General features: G+C 56.2%; 7 protein-coding genes across 7 annotated transcripts in view; 2 read left to right on the plus strand and 5 right to left on the minus strand.

The window, feature by feature from the left end:
- Positions 1-1,405: 1,405 nt before the first annotated feature.
- BJ171DRAFT_524417 (uncharacterized protein) lies at positions 1,406-2,008 on the minus strand. Its single transcript, XM_053112593.1, has one exon. It carries the CDS (start codon positions 1,730-1,732, stop codon positions 1,463-1,465), a length of 270 nt encoding a protein of 89 aa, XP_052962685.1. The 5' UTR covers positions 1,733-2,008; the 3' UTR covers positions 1,406-1,462.
- BJ171DRAFT_524418 (uncharacterized protein) lies at positions 1,406-4,580 on the minus strand. Its single transcript, XM_053112594.1, has 4 exons — positions 3,832-4,580; positions 2,414-3,587; positions 1,986-2,112; positions 1,406-1,833 (listed from the first exon to the last, which is right to left on the minus strand). The coding sequence occupies exons 1-4, from the start codon at positions 4,436-4,438 to the stop codon at positions 1,822-1,824; spliced, it is 1,920 nt and encodes a 639-aa protein (XP_052962684.1). The 5' UTR covers positions 4,439-4,580; the 3' UTR covers positions 1,406-1,821.
- Positions 4,581-5,017: 437 nt separating this feature from the next.
- On the minus strand, positions 5,018-6,167 carry BJ171DRAFT_524421 (uncharacterized protein; the record flags this gene model as incomplete). Its single annotated transcript, XM_053112595.1, has 1 exon — positions 5,018-6,167. A coding segment is annotated over one exon (534 nt), but the record flags the coding sequence as incomplete, so codon positions are not given.
- Positions 6,168-8,020, minus strand: BJ171DRAFT_524425 (MED7 protein-domain-containing protein). The gene is made up of 7 exons (XM_053112596.1): positions 7,652-8,020; positions 7,410-7,473; positions 7,232-7,320; positions 6,978-7,055; positions 6,824-6,897; positions 6,559-6,670; positions 6,168-6,444 (listed from the first exon to the last, which is right to left on the minus strand). The coding sequence occupies exons 1-7, from the start codon at positions 7,886-7,888 to the stop codon at positions 6,346-6,348; spliced, it is 753 nt and encodes a 250-aa protein (XP_052962687.1). The 5' UTR covers positions 7,889-8,020; the 3' UTR covers positions 6,168-6,345.
- Positions 8,021-8,406: 386 nt separating this feature from the next.
- BJ171DRAFT_524429 (uncharacterized protein) lies at positions 8,407-10,441 on the minus strand. The gene is made up of 7 exons (XM_053112597.1): positions 10,209-10,441; positions 9,945-10,042; positions 9,714-9,761; positions 9,419-9,547; positions 9,132-9,312; positions 8,721-9,017; positions 8,407-8,597 (listed from the first exon to the last, which is right to left on the minus strand). Exons 1-7 carry the CDS (start codon positions 10,321-10,323, stop codon positions 8,536-8,538), a joined length of 930 nt encoding a protein of 309 aa, XP_052962688.1. The 5' UTR covers positions 10,324-10,441; the 3' UTR covers positions 8,407-8,535.
- Positions 10,442-12,844: 2,403 nt separating this feature from the next.
- Positions 12,845-16,499, plus strand: BJ171DRAFT_429315 (uncharacterized protein; the record flags this gene model as incomplete). Its single annotated transcript, XM_053107869.1, is given in 13 exon segments — positions 12,845-12,991; positions 13,096-13,228; positions 13,376-13,485; positions 13,598-13,664; positions 13,793-13,918; positions 13,935-13,954; positions 14,063-14,245; positions 14,420-14,648; positions 14,789-15,226; positions 15,342-15,520; positions 15,683-15,820; positions 15,941-16,138; positions 16,251-16,499. Coding segments are annotated over 13 exon segments (2,217 nt in total), but the record flags the coding sequence as incomplete, so codon positions are not given.
- An 805-nt stretch (positions 16,500-17,304) lies between these two features.
- Positions 17,305-17,531, plus strand: part of BJ171DRAFT_571538 (uncharacterized protein) — a gene marked incomplete at its 5' end in the record, with an annotated part of 3,939 nt that continues 3,712 nt past the window's right edge. The window contains 2 exons of the mRNA XM_053113681.1: positions 17,305-17,332; positions 17,382-17,458. Coding sequence (XP_052962690.1) covers positions 17,305-17,332; positions 17,382-17,458 — 105 coding nt within the window. The remainder of the gene's footprint in view (positions 17,333-17,381; positions 17,459-17,531) is intronic.

Below are 17,531 nucleotides of genomic sequence, written 5' to 3' on the forward strand. Positions count from 1 at the left end.
TGGGACTGGGACTGGGAAAAAAAAAAAAAGCGAGGAGGTTCAAGAACAGGAGAGCGAAGAGGGCTCAGACACAAGTGTGCTTGAGGTTCGGACAGGACTAGGAAAGGGGCGGGGCTAGGAGCGGAAGATACCAAGCAGGTGGTATCAGTAGAAGAGAGTTCGAACAAAGTGTAAGGAGTGAACAAGCGCAAGGACGAAGACCAAGTGCTTGGTATGAGCTTTATTAGCTTTTAGCCCCGAACACCAAAGAACAAGTTTTGTTCGAACTGGTGTTCAACATAGGCTCAGACATGCAGGGCTATTTATAGACCGGGAGAAGGTCGAGGGGCAAAAGTGGGCGAGAAGGGTGGAGCATCACAGAGAAGCGAGAAGGGGGTGCGAGAGTGGCTGGTGTGCAAGCGAGAGAGGCTTGGCACAGCCCGGGGACATGTGCCGAGCGGTGGGGGAGGCAGGAAACCAGTAGACGCGGGTGGCAACGGCGCGTGCTCATGCATGGGGGCAAACAAACACGTGGGGACTCATGATTGGTGCGGAGGGCGAGAGCATGCGGGACAATCTCATTGGTCCGTTGTGATGCTGGTCATCACATGGCCAGCGATCAGAATGTGGTCATCACGGCCGTGAACGTGCGTGTCAGCAAGGGATACGTTGCTGACGACGAAGAAGCCCTGCAGCATCTCAAGCCCTCGACCACCCCCGAACCCCAGCGACCGCCCTCGAGCGCCGAGAACGCTATCCGTGCCAGCATCGACCGCTCGGTTCGTGCCAGCATCGACCAGCCCATCCGTGCCAGCATCGATTCTCAGCGTCCCAGCCTCCGCGGCAACTGAGTAGCGGAATGTTTGGGACGTACGATGCAGCTTGACGCCAGCCACTCACTCTCAAGGTCCGACGTACGGTAAACGTACAAACACCACCACCACCACCACCACCACCACCACCACCGCAAGACAGCATCCTGTTGCCCCCAACCACTCGCTCTAGACTACACCACCACCATTTTCGTGGCACTGGATACAACAATACTTTTTTTTTTCCTTCCTTCGTTCTTTGTTCGTATTTCTTGGGACTCTGCATTCCCTCCCCACCCTTCTCTCCTCTCTCTTCCTGGTCCTGTGCGTTGTTTTCATGTCGCTCCTCCTTCGTTTTTGCATCTTGATTGGCCCAACCATTTCCAACTGACCCGAAGGCGAAATCCACCGTGTTCACCCATCCTCTCACCTGTAATTTCCAAATCTATAGACGCTAGCCACTGGCCGCCGTCGCCTTAGAGTTATCGTGTGTCTCTGCCGCCGTTTTTATCCATTCTCTCTTTCTATCCCTTTAACGCTTGCACAAGCAGACAGAGCTCACTTCCAGTCCAATGTCCTCGCCTTTCTTTGTCCTGTATTTCTTCGCTTTTTGTTGTAGTATATGGAACAATATAACTCCTTGTTTTTACTTTCTATTTTGCCGTATTTCATCAAGCGACAACGACCTGACAATCCGATCGGAGTGGTAGTCTACAAGTAAGGTTTCGCTGTTTGGACAGAGCACAGACTTGAATCCATGGGATCGGTTTCTGTGAGTTCTGTGCCGCCGCTCTGGACGTGGTGTGCACCGCTAACCCCTGACATGACATGTGTGCAACGCAGGGCGCACTTTTTCGGTCTCTGCCAAGATGCTGCAGTAGTGCGAGGGCGAGCAGAGTGCGATGCAAGCTCAGCCAGGCATAATAACTATGATTCAGCATGGTGGTCGCAGTTGTAAGTTAGACTCTAAGCTCCACAGATGGGCCAGATGTGGGAGTCGGATCGTCGTGGCTTGCGTAACTCAAACGATCTACTGTTCGTGCTGCGAGGATGGCACCAGTTGTGGAGCGGTGAGTTGGAGCTAACGAAGCTAACAGATGATCACAAAGCCAATGGCGCGAGGAAAAGGGACTGCCAGTAAAGAGTTCGATCCACGCCTCCAAAGTCGCAGGACTGCTGAGTCGTGGCACCCACCTTGACACAGCCAACGGAGCAGTAGCGATATTGGAACTTGTCAAACGACGTAATGCCTTCAAGGGACTTGCCGCAAGTGGCGCATTTGCTTTGCTGGGACCTCAGACGAGCCTCGGCCGCTTGTGCTCTGCGTGAACAGCATGGAAAAGCAGTGTCCGGATGTGAGAATGAGCCAGAAAGACGATGGAAACTCCCGGAAACCCCCAGAGCGATACGCAGTGCGTGGCGATGACGGACGATGGGTGATGGGTGATGGGTGATGGGTGATGGGTGATGGGTGATGGGTGATGGGTGATGGGTGATGGGTGATGGGTGATGGGTGGCAGCAACGAATCAAATAGCCGGCACTGCCCAAGCATCGCCAGGCGAGGCCAATTTCCAGAGGCCTTCACAGCCGAAATAGAGAGGTCCCGGGTCAAATGGCGCACCTTTTTTCGCGGTCAAGCGCCGCTCTCCGCTCGGGAGAGATACCGATAGCCTCGCGCTCTGTGGTCGTCAAAATCTTCCCCAAGACACCCTTCCTTGCCGCCGGGGCCGGTTCGGGCAGAGTTGGATTGGCCTTCAGCTCTTCTTCAGAGTTCTGTCGAGACCGTTCCTTCTTGTCGTTCACCTGCTTCTGCCTCTCTTTTTGCTTCTTTTTCTTGTCGCGAAGCTTCTCCTTCTGCCGCTCTTCCATCTCGGCCGTAAGCGGACCGGGAATGTTGGAGAGCTTGTAGTCCCATCGGGTGGGATGGGCAGCAACGAACCTCCGGAAAGCGTCTCGGGTATCCTTGTTTGCTGCAACATCATAGGGCACTCGGCTAATTCGCTGGCCCCCCTTGGTGGTCGGATCGGCTCCTTGTTCCAGCAGATAGACAACAGCGTCGGCATGTCCGTTCAACGATGCGGCATGGAGAAGCGAAACATCATCCGGGATCAGCGTGTTGACGTCAATGGCATGGGCTTCGACATGGCTCTGGAGCTTTTCGAGCTGCCCTCTGCGAGCCAGATCGACGGCCTTGAGCACCATGGCAGAAGGTATGGGGATGTACGCCCTGTCGTTCTCGGCGCTTGGATCAGCGGCTGGGCGGGTGGCCTCTTCGTCGACAGCGCTTGGAGCCTTGAAATCGATCGCCGGTATCGATACTGGATTGGACGCTGCATTCTGATCGTCCAAATCAGGGGCTGGTGAAGTGCCGATATCTGCAGAGGGGTCAGTGGTTTCCACTCGGAACCAGCACAGCTCCTGGAGGCATCGCTGCAGCTCGCCAAAGGTGGGGCGGCGCGTGGTAAATGGGAAGCCTCGGACCTTGTCGCTGGAGGGTTCGAGAATAGCTGGATCGCAGAACACGACCGAGCGACTGCGAACCGGCACCCGCACAAATACAAGGTCACTCTGGCGGATATGCTCCTTCCACTCCTCCATCAGCCTCCGAATATCTTCTCGGAGGGCCATTTCGTTGTAACGACGAAGCTGTGCACCGGCTGATTTGGCCTTTCCCTTGCTATTGTCGTTGCTGCTCTGCGCACCACCCTGCTTGCGCCGGGTAGTGTATCGATGGAGCGTCTTGTGGACAAGGGCTTTGCCCGTTTTGCAGTCAAAAACCGCTCCGGCAAAGTGACCTGCAGAAGGAATCCACGGCAAAATGTCAGTGGATGTCATCGGTTTGTACTGCCGATTTGCACCGGGGCTGGGACTTGTGGTGGTGGGGGGGGGAGGATCATCGGAGCAGCCAGATTCATGGGCTGTGGTCGAGCAGGACTGTGATACGGGCCACAGCATAGCTGACTCAAGACGGCCCGGCCAAGCGTGCGAAATGCACAGTGACACGCAGGTGGGCAATGCTCGAATCTCAATAAGACTCACCAGATCCAAGCATGATGAGCGTCCAGGTAACCGGCTGCTTCGACTGGTATTCTTGAAGCTGCTTCAAACATTTGGCTGGGTCGCCATGCTCGCTGGCCGAAAGAGAAAGCGCTTGCTTATAAAAGCGAAGGAAGCGGGGTCCAGACGACGCATTCGGACCATCGGCAACTGAGGCGGTTTCGCCGGAATCGATCGTTGTGAGCCGCAGCGAGATGAAGGGCGAGCGATTGTGTTTCTGCTCCTCATCGTCACTTGACTCGGATTCTGATTGATCCGAGGCGTCGATGCTGCTGACGTCCGAGAGCTCGTCAAAGTCCTCCTCTGAGATGGGCAGGCGGCATTTCATCTTGAGCGTCATGTTGTAGCGATGCCAGTCCGATCGGAAATGGTCTCGCATAACTGCTACATTGTTGAAAGTGACAAGATCATTGCCCTTTGAGCATGTAGCGCAGTAAAAGGCTTTTTCAGAATACCGCACGTCGGGTGCGTTAAACGGGCTGGAGTTGACGGGTGTCTGGCTGCCTCTGCCAGAGACCACGAGCGCTGGACCAGACAAGTCGATCGAGCCCAAGATCGACGGGGCAAGGGCAAATATGGAATTGGACATTGTAACAATCGATGCAAGATTGGTTGGGAGATGGGGGGGAGTCAGTTGCGACTTCTTTTGGGCCGGGCGGACGGCGACGTGATATCGGGGCGACGGCGAAGGGTGGCAGAGGTGGCAGAGGTGGCAGAGGATGGTGGAGAAGACCAAGGCAGAAGATCAGACCTTGAAAAAAACGGCGTTGGCCCTGCCGCAGCCCATGGCTGCTGGGCCACAACCGCACGTGGAGAGGCCGTGGCCGAGGGCGGTCTCGCTCCTCTGGCGTGGTTGGGGATCACAGCGATTTGAGTTGTTTCCCACTTTGTACATGAGCAAACGGGACACCCTCTCGATCCCATGAACATGTAGAATGTGATGAGCTTGCGTCAAGCTGAGCCATAAGAGGGGCGATGTGGGTGGCGGCGGCGCTGCCTGAACTGCTCAAAGTACTTGGCAAACCGCTGCCTCCTGAGACTGGATGCATCGCCCTTGCCTCGACGTTATGACGCATTGCCATCAGTGAATGGTGCTCTTGGACACGCTGAACATGGAGGCAACTCCTCTCAGGCTATGGACGAGGGCGAAGCACCGCATCACAGAATGGTCGTGGCCAGCGCGCGATGGTATTGGGTAATAAATTATTTGATCAATGGTCAAAAAACCAGGGTGTCCCGTTTCTTTCTCGATTGGCTGTGGTGAGCACTGAATGCCAGAGACGACATGCCCCCGTCGGCCATGGGTGCCTCAGATCGAGATCGGCGACAACTGCAAATACACCCAGATCATCGTGTTCGGTCTCCATCGGCCGCACAGCACCTTCATTGTGCGGGAGCTACACCCTTGAATATAGCCGAGACATTGTTGCCCATTTTGATGGGCTTCCGGGACAGATAAGGCTTCAGCGCCTCGACGATCTCGTTGGCAAGCTTCATTTCCGCAGCCCCAGTCCCCACCACCCGGTTGCGTGCCATGAGCGGCAGAACCGAGAATTCGACAATGTATCCCTTTTCAAGGAACTCGCGGGCTTTGCGGAGCTTGATGTCCAGATCATGTGGCCCAATCGAAACAGAGAGCTGAATCTCCTTGGATTTGGGCTCGGTACTCTTCTTGGGCTTGGGTGGCTCCGGTGCGGGCTTGGGCATCACCCGACATATCGGAGGGCTGACCTTGACGTTGACGCAGACGAGATTGTATTTCGACAGGTCTACGAGCTTGAGGGCCTCCTTGGTCGCGATCGAGCTGTGGTTGTGGTTGGAGACGGCGTCGATCATGCGGATGACCGAGAAGGGGATCTTGTCGTTCATGAGCTGCTCATCTTTCTGTGCCACTGGAGGACTTGCTGGTGCGCTGGCCTTTTTTTGGGTGTCGGCAGCATGGAATCCGCGAACGAGGGCCAAGCAAGGGCTGAATCTGGTGGGTGCTTGAGCAGTCGGAAGCCGGCAGGGACGAGGTCCGGAGGTGAGCGCGGGCTGCCTGAATGGCACGGCAGCCTGGCACACGCCACGTAGTTGGCCGCCCCTCGGAGAGTGTGCGAACAGGAAGCTGCGATTGGAGCACGTCTGGAGCATCCAGGCTGAAGGACACATTGCCGACTGTGGTGGAGATGGTTGGAGAGCCATGCCGCCGCGACTGCAGCGGGCGGCGACGAAGAGACTGCTTGGGAGTCAGGTGGGTGTCACGCGCGCTGCGCCACAGGCGGTCCAGGCTCCATTGCCTTGGGAGCCAGGGTGGCCTCCTCCCAGCCATCTGTTCCGGCCTCCGAGGCGGGCCTTGTTAATTATCTTTGCAAACGTTTATGCGTTCGATTGCACCGCAGCAATATCACGACCAGCGCTGGTATCTGCATCGCAAAGGTGGTGCTGCGAGGCATGTATTTGTGTGGGAGGCTCGGGCAGCGGCTGCCCACAAATCTTGACAACTCAAAGATCCATTCACTGATACAATTGCATCATGCGCTGCTGATTCAGCCAAAACTGTCTCCGCCGTTCGTCCTTGTGAAATTCTGTCTTTGGCTCCTCCTCCGTTGGCGCCTATGGGCCACAGGCCAATTCGTTACAGATGAGCATAGGTCTTGGGGATCCGCGGGATGCAGCTCCTCGAGAAGCTCCTCGAGATGCACGCGATGAAGACAGGGCAGCGCCTACCAATGTCGGGGCCATGGACATCTCGACATCCTCGTCTTTGTCTTGAGGTGGCCCTCCGACCCTGCAGGCTACCTTGGTCGATTGAATCATTTCACCGGCGCCTTGCAAGCAGCTGTACCCAACATTTAGCCTATCAGTGCGAGAGCGATGGCTACCACGGTACCGATATGGAGGCGCCATGGCCCCGCAACTCTCTGTTTCGATCGAACTTGCTTTGATCGTCATAGGCAAGCTCGGCGCTGGGTCTTGGGGAATGAAGACTTACAGCTGTATCTCATTCATTGTCGAGTTGCGTCTCTGGATCTGCTGCTCCATCAACAGCTTGAGCGTATCTCTGGCCTGGTACAGATACCAGATCAGTCCGTAGTTTGCGTACATCGCCACCCAATGTTCGACGACAAGCAGCAAGTTCGCCTGACCTGATGGGGCCGATATTCGTTCAAAATGTGGTTAATGTTGATGAGAAGCAAATGAATATGGTCCAGTTTCTGGTTGAACTGGCGGTGTGGCGAGTGAGAGAAGATGCAGACATGTTAACGTGATAGTGTGCTGCAACTCGCTGGTGCTTGGGGGTTTGGAAAAATCCGACCAAGCGCCGGTGCCGCAGTGTGGAGATGTGTATATCGAGCAACCGACTGGCCACCCGGCAATCCCAGAGGAGGTCTCGGCGTACATCTTTCGGGTGGTGTATCAACGTCCACACCAGCTCGAGAAAGTTGACAAGCAGCGATTGGTTGAGTCTCTTGAGTTCCGTACTCTTGTCTGTCGGGGGCCACGTCAGGCATATAAAGTGAGATTTAGGTAGAGCCGTATGATCCGCTCTCCAGCTAATGCACGAGCTGTGGTCATGCCTGCATCATCCGAATACAGCTGAGCAATGTTTTGCTCTCGCAGCGAGGTGATTCTGGGTTGAAACTGATTGTGCGAGAGGGTCGTGAGTGATCTCGAGCTGTTGCGATTCAGCTCGGATCTGCAGGGCCCCGCAGCCGCTGGGAATGTAGCCCGCTTGTAAACGACACTTCTGGCGAGATCGAGGCAGCCTCAGCTTCATTGGGCTGCAAAACTACAGAAACGCAACATCGGTCAAGCTCACCTGCTTCCATTCGCCAAACTGGCGATAGGGCTGTCCATCGCCGGGTGGAGGAGGGGGATCGAGGCTCAAAAGACCGTCCGGATCAAGGGGATGTGGGCGAGGAAACACACGGGCGTCTGTCTGAGCAGCCTGCTGCCTCCACTCCTGGTACGCAGCGATGTTTTCGTCGGTGTAGAGCCTGTAGAATATGGGCGGGCTCGGAAAGGGCGAGCTGAGCTCGACTTTATCGCTAGCCATTGCGACGGAAGAGAATCTCGGGCGAGGTTGGCGCGGCTGTGTGCAGCAGCAGACCAGGACTGATCGAGACTGATCGAGACTGATTGAGATCGGTCGAGGGTGGCCGAGGGTGATGGTGGTTGACCAAAGTCGATCGGGGCTGGGGCGGCCGCATGGCAACTGGACGCTGGGTGCCCGGCTGTGGCGCGGAAGCCTGGTCAACGAAAGCGCCACCAAGACCCAAAGCAGCCCCCCGGCCCACCATTGTCTATTCAAACCGCTGTCCTCGGGGCGATCCATACTCGGGCCAGTCAGCATCTGGGGCAATCTGCAGAGCCGCCCGCCGTCGCTAATCGGCACCACCGCGGGCGATCATCGATAGCTATCGCCAGGAACGGCTGTCCGGAGACGAGCAGTGATCAGCAGCACAGAAAGGGCGACAGCGCTGGTAGTCGCTGAGCTGGGTGCGTTTGGCAACAGAAGCACATTCCTTGGCTTTGGCAACTACAGTGATCTTTCTTTCAGAACCCCTATTGAAATGCAGCAACACAGTCTGTATTGGATCGGCTGCGCGATCATGAAACCGACGCAGCGTACTCATGAAATCGACGCAGCGTACTCATGAAACCGATGCAATGGATCGCAATCCCTCCAAGCACCTCTGGGGATCACTGGCCCCATGAAGGCTGGGGTCGGTATTGAAACGGGGCTTGTGGCATGGGAGGACGCGCTGGATGCAGCGCTCGGTGGAGGGCGAGCGAGAGGTGAGAGCGTATGCGTCAGTATCGAGGATCAGTCGGAGCACAGGCGCACCGTACTCTTGTCCTAGTACCAGCATTGCGCAGAAACCTACCATAGCCAGGCTGAGTTCCATAGGGCGGATACGATTGCTGTGGGGGCATCATAGGTTGGCCCATGTACGGCGGAGGGATAGTCGGCGTCGCACCCATCATCATGGGCTGGCCCATCGGCGGCGGCAGCGCTTGGCCTGGAAGCACGGGTGCGCCCATCATACCGGGCATCGGCATTGGCGGCGCAGGAGTAATCGACGGGGCCGTTGCCGCAGGATTGGCCCCAGGGATATCGGCGAAAAATCGGTTTGGCATCTGCGTCGGCTCATTCTTCCGTGCCTGGGCCGCCAGCAAACGCTCTAGAATCAGGAGCGGATTAGCGGGATGAGCAGAACGAGCGGGCGAGGTAACATCAAGCAAGCCAAAACCTCAAGAGGCAGTCTCTGTCGATCACGAATGCAGGTCGCTCATACCGGCAGCTGATCCGTGGCGCTCGCCCTTTCCGTCCTTTTTGAAGGCGTATGAGGCTGTGATGGACTTGTTCATCAGAAACTGGCTGTTCATAGCCTCGATTGCCGCATCCGAAGAGTCAAAGTTATCAAAGCTCACAAAGGCATAGCCCTTGGAGTTTCCGGTGTCCGGATCTCGAGCGATCTGCAGTGATCAGATCAAAAGTCAGCTCTCCTATCGCAGCCGACTCGGGCGGGAGCAGAAGTTGGTCGGTCACCAAGCCTCCGGCATGTGCTGGTCGGTCACCTGCCTTTGGTGTCTGTATGATCACGCCAAAGGCACTGAAAGTATCGTAGAGCAGCTTCTCGTCGACATCGGGATCCAGATTGCCAATAAATAGCGTCGCTCCGACATCCAGATTCTTCTTGTCGGAGGTGGCCTGTTACGATTCCAAGAGCATGGTGTTGTGAGTTGGAATGGCCCGGCTGTGTTATGCCAACCTTGCAACGATACTCCATTAGCCCCGATCTGGTGCGGTCGCCCCTGGTGCCGCTTTGAAGGACTTGCAGCGAGGAATTCGATGTGGGCTCCCTGCTCGCTCCCACCTTGTTCACACGAAGAGGCTTGCCGAAGATCTTGATCATGTTCATGATCTTTGAAACGGCATGGTATTCGCTGATCAGTTCCCGATGCTCCCATCGCCCCCAATCCATTGTTCCAGAAGCCATCCGGGCTGCAGTCATTTGGGGGGGGGTCTCAGTTGCGAACAAGCACGGGGCGTCTTGAGAAATGCACCGGCGGTCCGATCAGCACGTTCGGGCATATTTTTCACCGACCTTGATGGAGTAGTCGGCCTCCTCTTCGGTCTGATACTCCACAAACCCGTATCCTTGGTGTGATTGTGTGACTCGATCCTTGGGCAGATAGACATTGACTATCGAACATTGGGATCAGCCGCGGCATTCTCTGTGCCAACACTGGCTCGCCGCACTGCGAGTCATTTTTTCGGTCCAGCGGAGAGCCGTTTTTGCGCTGGGCTGCACCAAGCGATCGTCTCGGATGGTGCATGTTCAAAAATCGACAATACAGCCGCAACTGACCGACACGGCCGGTCTGGAGCATGAGCTCCCAGAGCAGCGTCTCTGTAAACCGCTCGTCGATGTTTCCGACATAGACGGTGGCGTCCTGGTTCCTCTCTTCGGCTCTGTTAGCCATCTTTTTGCCTATTGGTTGAGCGGTGGGCTGCCTGGCGGGTTGGCGGATGCCTCGGGATGCCTGGGGATGCCTTGGGGGGGGGTGTTTGGAGGTGTTGGGTGTTGGGTGTTGGGTGTTTGGGTGTTTGGGTGCTGCAGGCCGAAATGCCGCTTGTTGGCGAAAGGAGATCTTGCGAACAGCGGCTCGAACCGGCCGATCGCGGATCCAGCCGGCGGGCGAAAAACGCAGAAAAGGCAGAGACAGAAACGACATCTCGCCCCTTCCTCTGACTCCCCTGTCCTGCCTCTGGCCTGCTGCCACCTGGACGTCGCCGAACAACCCGCCGGATCTCTGCCGCTGACTCCCCCCCCCCGTCTCTGCAGGACGATCAGCTCGAGTCGACGCAGCTCTTCCAAACAGAAACCTCCGCCAGAATTGCCGCCATGTCGACTCCCCCTCCGAGACCGCCCTTTCCTGCCCAGCCTGTCCCTGGTACTTATTGTTGTGCTTGCTCTCATCTCTCCCGATAGTATTGTGCTCGTTTGAATCGGTGCTGGACGCGGAGGGACCACTGTGAGCTTTCGTGGGCAACAGCGTATCGTGGCCCGCTGCTGCGCTATCGCACTCGCCGGCGCACACACCGCAATCTGGGCTGGTCCTGAGGCCAAGATGCCTCCGACAGAATGTTGGCTCAGCGACAACGCAGCAATCTCCTGCTCTGCTGTCGCTGTGGCTGAATCTCCGTTGCATAATAGCTATGGAGTATCACCATGTCTGTGCTTGGCCGGACCAGGGCTGGATTGGGGCCATCGGCGCGATTTCCATGTCTTCGAATCGCACCGATTCATACTACAATGCCACATGGACATGCCACAGACCATTCTGCCCGGGCCAGATCGACCCAGAAACCCGCACTGCCCAGAAACCCGCACTGACTCGTTGATTATCCATCCTTTTGAATCCAATACCCACGCTATGACGGATTCCCGATACCGGCTGAACTCTGCGAATGAACGATACGACTGGCGTCATCGATCGCGCTTTCATCATCAGGAATGCAACCTCCCCAGGCATACCGACCAGGTCCTCCGTTTCAGCAACCCCGACCCGGTCCCCCCGGATATGCCCAGCAGCCCAATCGGCCTCCAGTTGGCCACCCTGCAGGCTATCCATCCAGCCATCCCGCCGGTCCCGCTGGTCCCGCTGGTCCTGCCGGTGGACATTTCCAGCCTCGCCCGCCCGCCCCTGGCCCCGGACAATCCCAATTCACTCCTGGAGTAAATGTCGCGGCCCGGCCTGTCCTGCCCAACTCTGGAAGCCCAGCGCCCGGCTTTGGAGGGGCCCCTCGATCGGCCACTCCCACCGGATCTGTGCCCTCGCCGATGACACCCGGAGGTCCGCTGCCTCTGCGTCCTGGCGGCCCCCCTGCTCCGGGCTCGCTTCCCCGGTCTGGAACCCCAACCGGAGCCATGCCTCCCTATGGTGTTCCTCGGGCCGGAACCCCCACTGGTCCTGTCGGTTCCACCGCCCCTCCTCGACCCGGCCCTCCAACTGGCCCCTTCCCTCCTGTTCGCCCTGGAACGCCGGGCGCTCCCCCGTCCCATGCTCCCGCCAGCTTCAGTCCCAAGCCTGCCCATCTTCCTCCCAACATCCCTGGCTCGCATCCATCGGCTCAACCCGGTATCGGTCTGCCACCGGCTCTTGGTCACCCCCCTGTTTTCGGGGGCCCAAACCTGGCATTTTCTGGACCTGGCGCTGCTCTTCCGCCCGCTCCCAATGCCCCGGCGCCCGTGTCGTTCAATGTCCCGAATGTGCCTGCTGCAGCCCCCACCACAAAGCGAGCTATGCGAGCGTACGCTCCGCAGGATGAGCCTTCATCTTACGGATACGCCGGTAGCACCGGTCCGGGCAACGCCGTCCAGCCACCAGCTTTTGCAAACCCTCAAGCCGCTGGTCCTGGTCCTGGCCCTGGCCCCGGATTCGACCCTAGCCACCAATCGCCCTCGGCTGGATCCCCTTCCAACTATCCAACAGCTGACTATTCAATGCAGCACGCCAGCTCCTCTTCGAGTGTCAACTCGCTTGCCAACCAGATGGGCAATTTTACCCTGACTGGTCAGCCCCAGGTACCGCTCGTGTGTTGATAGATGCGACGGTATCTGGCTCGACTCTGTGAATCTCGATATGTAGCTGCCACTTTCGACCACAGCGGCTCGCCGTCAAGGATTGGCATCGATATCCAGCTGCCCACTTACTGACACGCTCACCCTCGCTCACCCTCGCTCACCCTCGCTCACCCTCGCTCACCGTTAGCACTCGGCTCCTGTGATCAACCTTCTTGCTGGACCCCCCAACATTCAAGATCTTGAAGCACCATCGCCTGTTTCATGGACTCCCTCCGAAGTATGCCCTGATCGCTGTTTCATGTGCTAGCCTGCTTCTTTCGTTATCGAAATAATGCCACTGCTAACTTGCTTGAAATGGGCTGCGACTTTATCGCCCCGTGCCACCTGCCTGCTCGCTGTACAACCCATAGTCGTCAGTCTCTGGATCTCCATTCTCAAACGCAGCGCCTTCCTACAAGCGAGCAACCATGAATGTCATTCCTCAGACCCCGGCTCTACTGAACAAGTGCAAGATTCCGATGGGTCTCGTCATTACTCCGTACCGACACCTTCAGCCTGGCGAGGTACTGACATGTCCAGCACACCCCATTCCATTAGATTGCTTTGCACTCGTTATTTACGTCCACCGTATCATTTCTCGTCTCCCGCCGCCAATCGCTCCTTCAAGAGCGAGGTCCCCGTTCTGAATCCCGAGACGATCGTGCGCTGCCGTCGATGCCGGAGCTACATCAATCCATTTGTCCAATTCATTGAACAAGGCACGCGGTGGAAGTGCAATTTGTGCTTCCTTTCGAACGAAGGTACGTTGCGATTGCGACCTGGGGCCGAGCTGTGCTGCCCGATGCCTCTTCGAAATGCCAAAGCTTTAGCTGCCATTCAGCTCGAGATAACATCGCATTATTGACTCTGGTTGTTGTGGCCCGCGTCCACGCTCTCCGCATTTGTAGTTCCTCAGTTCTTTGACTGGGACCCAGTCTCGAGACAGCCCGTGGATCGTATGAAGCGCCCCGAGCTTACTCACGGTGTCATTGAGTTTATTGCTCCACAGGAGTACATGGTATGCTCCTTTCCCTTCCTGTCAGCTGCACTCGGATAGACTTGATGTGTTGTCGGTTGGCTCTCGTATGATCGATCACAGACTGATTTACTGTGTCTCTCCCTCGTGAAAGGTTCGTCCGCCGCAGCCTGTGGTTATCTATTTTGTGTTGGATGTATCGTATGCAGCTGTTCACTCTGGTAAGCATCATACTTACACTCCTGTCGATATCCAAGGCCTCATGGCAGAAATATGTGCTTTTGTTTGCACTCGTTGGTGATGGTCGCGTGATGTCTGCTTGCTAACTGTGCCCCTATTCGCTCTCAAGGTATGCTGGCCACTGCTGCCCGCACGATCAGCGAGACCTTGGATCGCATTCCAAATGAAGAGGGCCGAACCCGCGTTGGCTTCCTCGCTGTCGATAGCTCACTCCATTTCTTCAACCTAAAGGCATGTTTCTGTCTCTGCAGCATACCACGAGCCTGCTTGCGTGTCGAAGTGCCTCGTCGGATAATACGTACAGTTTATCATGTCGTCTAATGCCCCCGCCTCGATCCTTCACCCTGACATATTGCAGGCCTCATTGAGCGACCCCCAGCTAATGACGGTATCGGACCTCGAAGAAGTCTTCCTGCCCATCCCAGACTCACTGCTTGTCTCTCTGACCGAATCCAGAGCCTTGATCGAGTCCCTGCTCCAGCGCCTGGGGGAAATGTTCAAGAACACCCAGAATGTCCAGTTCTGTCTGGCCCGAGCCCTCCAGGCCGCCAACAAGCTACTGGTACGTTCGATCGCTCAGCCGAAGCCGTGCCTATCCGGACTGCAGATAGGCTAGGCGAGTGATGGGTCTGGCGCCAGTTCTCGCATTATGACGAGCATCCTATGTTTGCAACACCTTACTTGCTGCTCGGGACTCTCTCGTACTGATGATTGAAATGGTGTATCCCTTTGGTAGAGCCCCATCGGCGGCAAAATCGTCATCCTGACCAGCACCTTGCCCAATCTGACCGACGGTATCCTGAAAGAGCGCGAGGATCCCAAGGCCCTCGGTACTTCGAAGGAAAGTGCACTCTTGCAGCCCGCCACAGGCTTTTACAAGAGTCTGGCCGTGGACTGCTCCCGGTCGCAGATCAGTCTCGACGTGTTCCTGTTCAACCAGAAATACGCCGACGTTGCAACTCTATGTAAGAGACGCTTCCCAAGACAGCCTGACCAGAGTCTGCAATCGGGAATTGGCCCAAGCTCATTGAAACATAGGAGTATTGTTGGTGCGCACCAGCCACTAAGCCGAGCCTATGATCATCTTGTCTTTTGTTCGTCTCAGCGGGACTGGCCAAGTACACCGGTGGCTCCACCTACTACTATCCCGCCTTTAACGGCGCGCGCTCTGAGGACGTTGTCAAGTTTTCGAAAGAGCTCTCGCACTTCCTGGGCCGTCCGATCGGACTGGAGGCCGTGATGAGGGTTAGAGCATCCAAGGGCATACGCATGATTGGCTTCCATGGCAACTTCTTCCTCCGATCAACGGATCTCCTGTCGCTGCCCAACGTCTGCCCCGACAACTCATACGTCGTCGAACTGAACCTCGAGGAGAGTCTGAACTACCCAGTTGCCTGCTTCCAAACGGCACTGCTTCATACAAGCAGCAACGGCGAGCGCCGCATCCGTGTGCTCACTTTGGCAGTCCCGGTTTCCAGCAGCTTGAGCGACTTTTTCCTGTCCACCGATCAGTTTGCACTGACAACACTTCTGACCAAAAAAGGTATGGCGCCCTTGTGCATCCATATTCAATGATTGCGGCGTCTGGTTTGTGGTGATGGCGGCTCAAGTGGCGGTGGCTGACATGTTCCTTACTCTGCATCATCGGACATTGCCAGCGGTGGAGCGCGGACTGACCTCAAAGCTCGAGGATGCCCGCGATGCCCTGCAATATAAAATGACCGAAATTTTGTCGGCCTACAAGGCAAACTGTACAACGTCGGGCCAAGCTGCGCAAGTTTTGCTGCCCAACAACCTCAAGCTCTACCCGCTTCTGACACTGGCGCTCATCAAGAACGTAAGGCGTCAATATCGGGATTCCGTTAATGCACGAGATGCTAGCGCGAGTTAATTTGGTGGACTTGCACTGTTCAGTCAGCTACTCGATGCCTGCAACAGACGCGCAATTCATCTTTATTCTAATCGCCGTTTCTGGTGTTTGTTCCTACCACCGCTCCAGCTGGGCTTCCGCGCCGGAAACACCGTGCCATCGGACTTGCGCTCCTATATTTTGTCGGTTCTGTACGTTTTTCCTGCCGAGATGAACATGTCCAACATTCATCCGCGCTTCTGGGCCCTCCATGTGCTCGACGAAAAGGTAAATAGCTGCCACTTTGGAGTTTAATCCCGTGCCAGCAAACCCCCATCGGGGACAGTTCTCCCTCCGGTCTTGCTCGTTGCAGTTTGCTGATGGTGCGTTTCGCTCCACACGCCTTAGACGGGTCTGCCAGACGAAGTTGGTCGAATCCAGTTCCCTCCCGTTTTGAATTTGAGCAGCGAGAAACTCGAGCGCCACGGTGTCTACCTCCTTGAGAACGGCCTCGATATTTTCATATGGGTTGGGCGCGCGGTTTCTCCTGAGCTGTGTCAGCTCCTGTTCGGCAAGGCTTCGTATGAGTCGCTTCCAAACGGAAAGGTGAGTCCACGGAGGTTGGTTGTCGATTTGCAAAACAGTACGCTATCCTCCAGACCGCTGGTGCCTGATTCAGTATATATGGCCTTACAATTCGCCGACGTTGCCTTGGCAGATCACTCTTCCCGAGCTTCCGAACGACTTCAGCAAGCGCATCAACAACATGGTCGCACACATCCGAAACTACCGCCTCCTCATGATGACTTCGTACCCGCACCTGTATCTCGTGAAGGAAGATGGAGATCCCGGGCTGCGAATGTGGTTCTTGTCGCAGCTGATCGAGGATCGGATCGATCAGAGCCCATCGTATCCGCAGTTCCTTGGAACTCTTCGAGAGCAGCTCGCAAAGGTTTCTCCTGCATGAAAGGCTGTTGTGTCTGGCATGTGTATCCTCTCTCGCCTCCCAACCCCCAACCCCTAAACGCAAAGGAATCGACGGCGCTGTTTCTGCATTTCCAAAGCCAGAGGCCTCCCTTACCCCCTCCCCTCTCTCTCCCTTTTCTTCGAGTTGCTTAAGCCAAGCTCCCAGTGTGTTTGGAGCTGTGGAGGTCACACCAGCTACTGAATCAGAGGTACCTTCCCTCATCAATACAGTGTGTGCCATCGCGTGCATTTCGTGGGGGATATCAGTGGTGCAACGGCAATCCACTTCACAGCATCACCGACACAGGGTGCCCAGAACGAAACGGGTAACACCTTGTTCTGAGCCGCTCCGCCCCCTGTCTTCTTGAAGCCAAGAAACCTCACTTTGTATGGAGCTGTTCAAGGGTCTTGTGCATGCACCGTACTCCCTCATCGCGACTCCAATGCCAGTGGACCATGGCCAAAGGAAATCGACCGAGTGTATTCAAGACCGCAATCCCGAAATGCGCTCGGATCGTCAACGAGGAGTGCAGCCTCATGGCCTGCCCGCCCACCAGGGCCTACAAATCGCTGTGAGGGACACTCAGTGGCACACACTGTCCCGTTTTACTTTTTTCCGGGCATGCTGCGACCGACAGTGTAGCGCAATGACAGAGCGCAAACGTCACATTTACTGAATAGAATTTTCTGTAAAAAGAATAATGAAAGAACGAAAAGATTCATAGCTGTCAAGGAGAGCGGTTGAATTATAGATCGGACACGGATATCGTCAGAGGTACTTCAAGCCGTTTGGGGGAAGAGGCAAAATGGATGCTACTGCGAGGAGGGGTCATAGTAGCGGTTGATTTCTTCGAGAGTACGCTCGTCTGCGACGGACACACAGTTGAGCGGGAAGACACCGTAGCGGTTGGTGCTATGATTCGTGCCCTCAGCCCAGCCATCTTCCCAAGAATAGCTAAAGTAAGGAAAGTAATCGGTAAAGATCCGCGTCAGGAAAGCCATTGCCGAGAGGGCCACTGCTCAGGCACACGCT

The sequence above is a fragment of the Polychytrium aggregatum genome, assembly GCF_025602895.1.
Source record: "Polychytrium aggregatum strain JEL109 chromosome Unknown BJ171scaffold_55, whole genome shotgun sequence".
NCBI classification, from domain to species: domain Eukaryota; kingdom Fungi; phylum Chytridiomycota; class Chytridiomycetes; order Polychytriales; genus Polychytrium; species Polychytrium aggregatum.

Excerpts from the sequence above, each read along its gene's own strand:
- BJ171DRAFT_524417 (XM_053112593.1), bottom strand. The coding sequence starts at position 1,732 with ATGCTGAATCATAGTTATTATGCCTGGCTGAGCTTGCATCGCACTCTG.
- BJ171DRAFT_524418 (XM_053112594.1), bottom strand. The coding sequence starts at position 4,438 with ATGTCCAATTCCATATTTGCCCTTGCCCCGTCGATCTTGGGCTCGATC. Across the intron at positions 3,588-3,831 it reads GCTCATCATGCTTGGATCTG|GTCACTTTGCCGGAGCGGTT; the intron begins GTGAGTCTTATT and ends TTCCTTCTGCAG. Across the intron at positions 2,113-2,413 it reads GCGCTTGACCGCGAAAAAAG|AGCACAAGCGGCCGAGGCTC; the intron begins GTGCGCCATTTG and ends CTGTTCACGCAG.
- BJ171DRAFT_524429 (XM_053112597.1), bottom strand. The coding sequence starts at position 10,323 with ATGGCTAACAGAGCCGAAGAGAGGAACCAGGACGCCACCGTCTATGTC. Across the intron at positions 9,313-9,418 it reads TGATCATACAGACACCAAAG|ATCGCTCGAGATCCGGACAC; the intron begins GCAGGTGACCGA and ends TGATCACTGCAG. Across the intron at positions 8,598-8,720 it reads TGGAACTCAGCCTGGCTATG|CGCGTCCTCCCATGCCACAA; the intron begins GTAGGTTTCTGC and ends CGCTGCATCCAG.
- BJ171DRAFT_524425 (XM_053112596.1), bottom strand. The coding sequence starts at position 7,888 with ATGGCTAGCGATAAAGTCGAGCTCAGCTCGCCCTTTCCGAGCCCGCCC. Across the intron at positions 7,474-7,651 it reads AGTTTGGCGAATGGAAGCAG|TTTCAACCCAGAATCACCTC; the intron begins GTGAGCTTGACC and ends TCGCACAATCAG. Across the intron at positions 7,321-7,409 it reads GCTGTATTCGGATGATGCAG|ACAAGAGTACGGAACTCAAG; the intron begins GCATGACCACAG and ends GGCCCCCGACAG.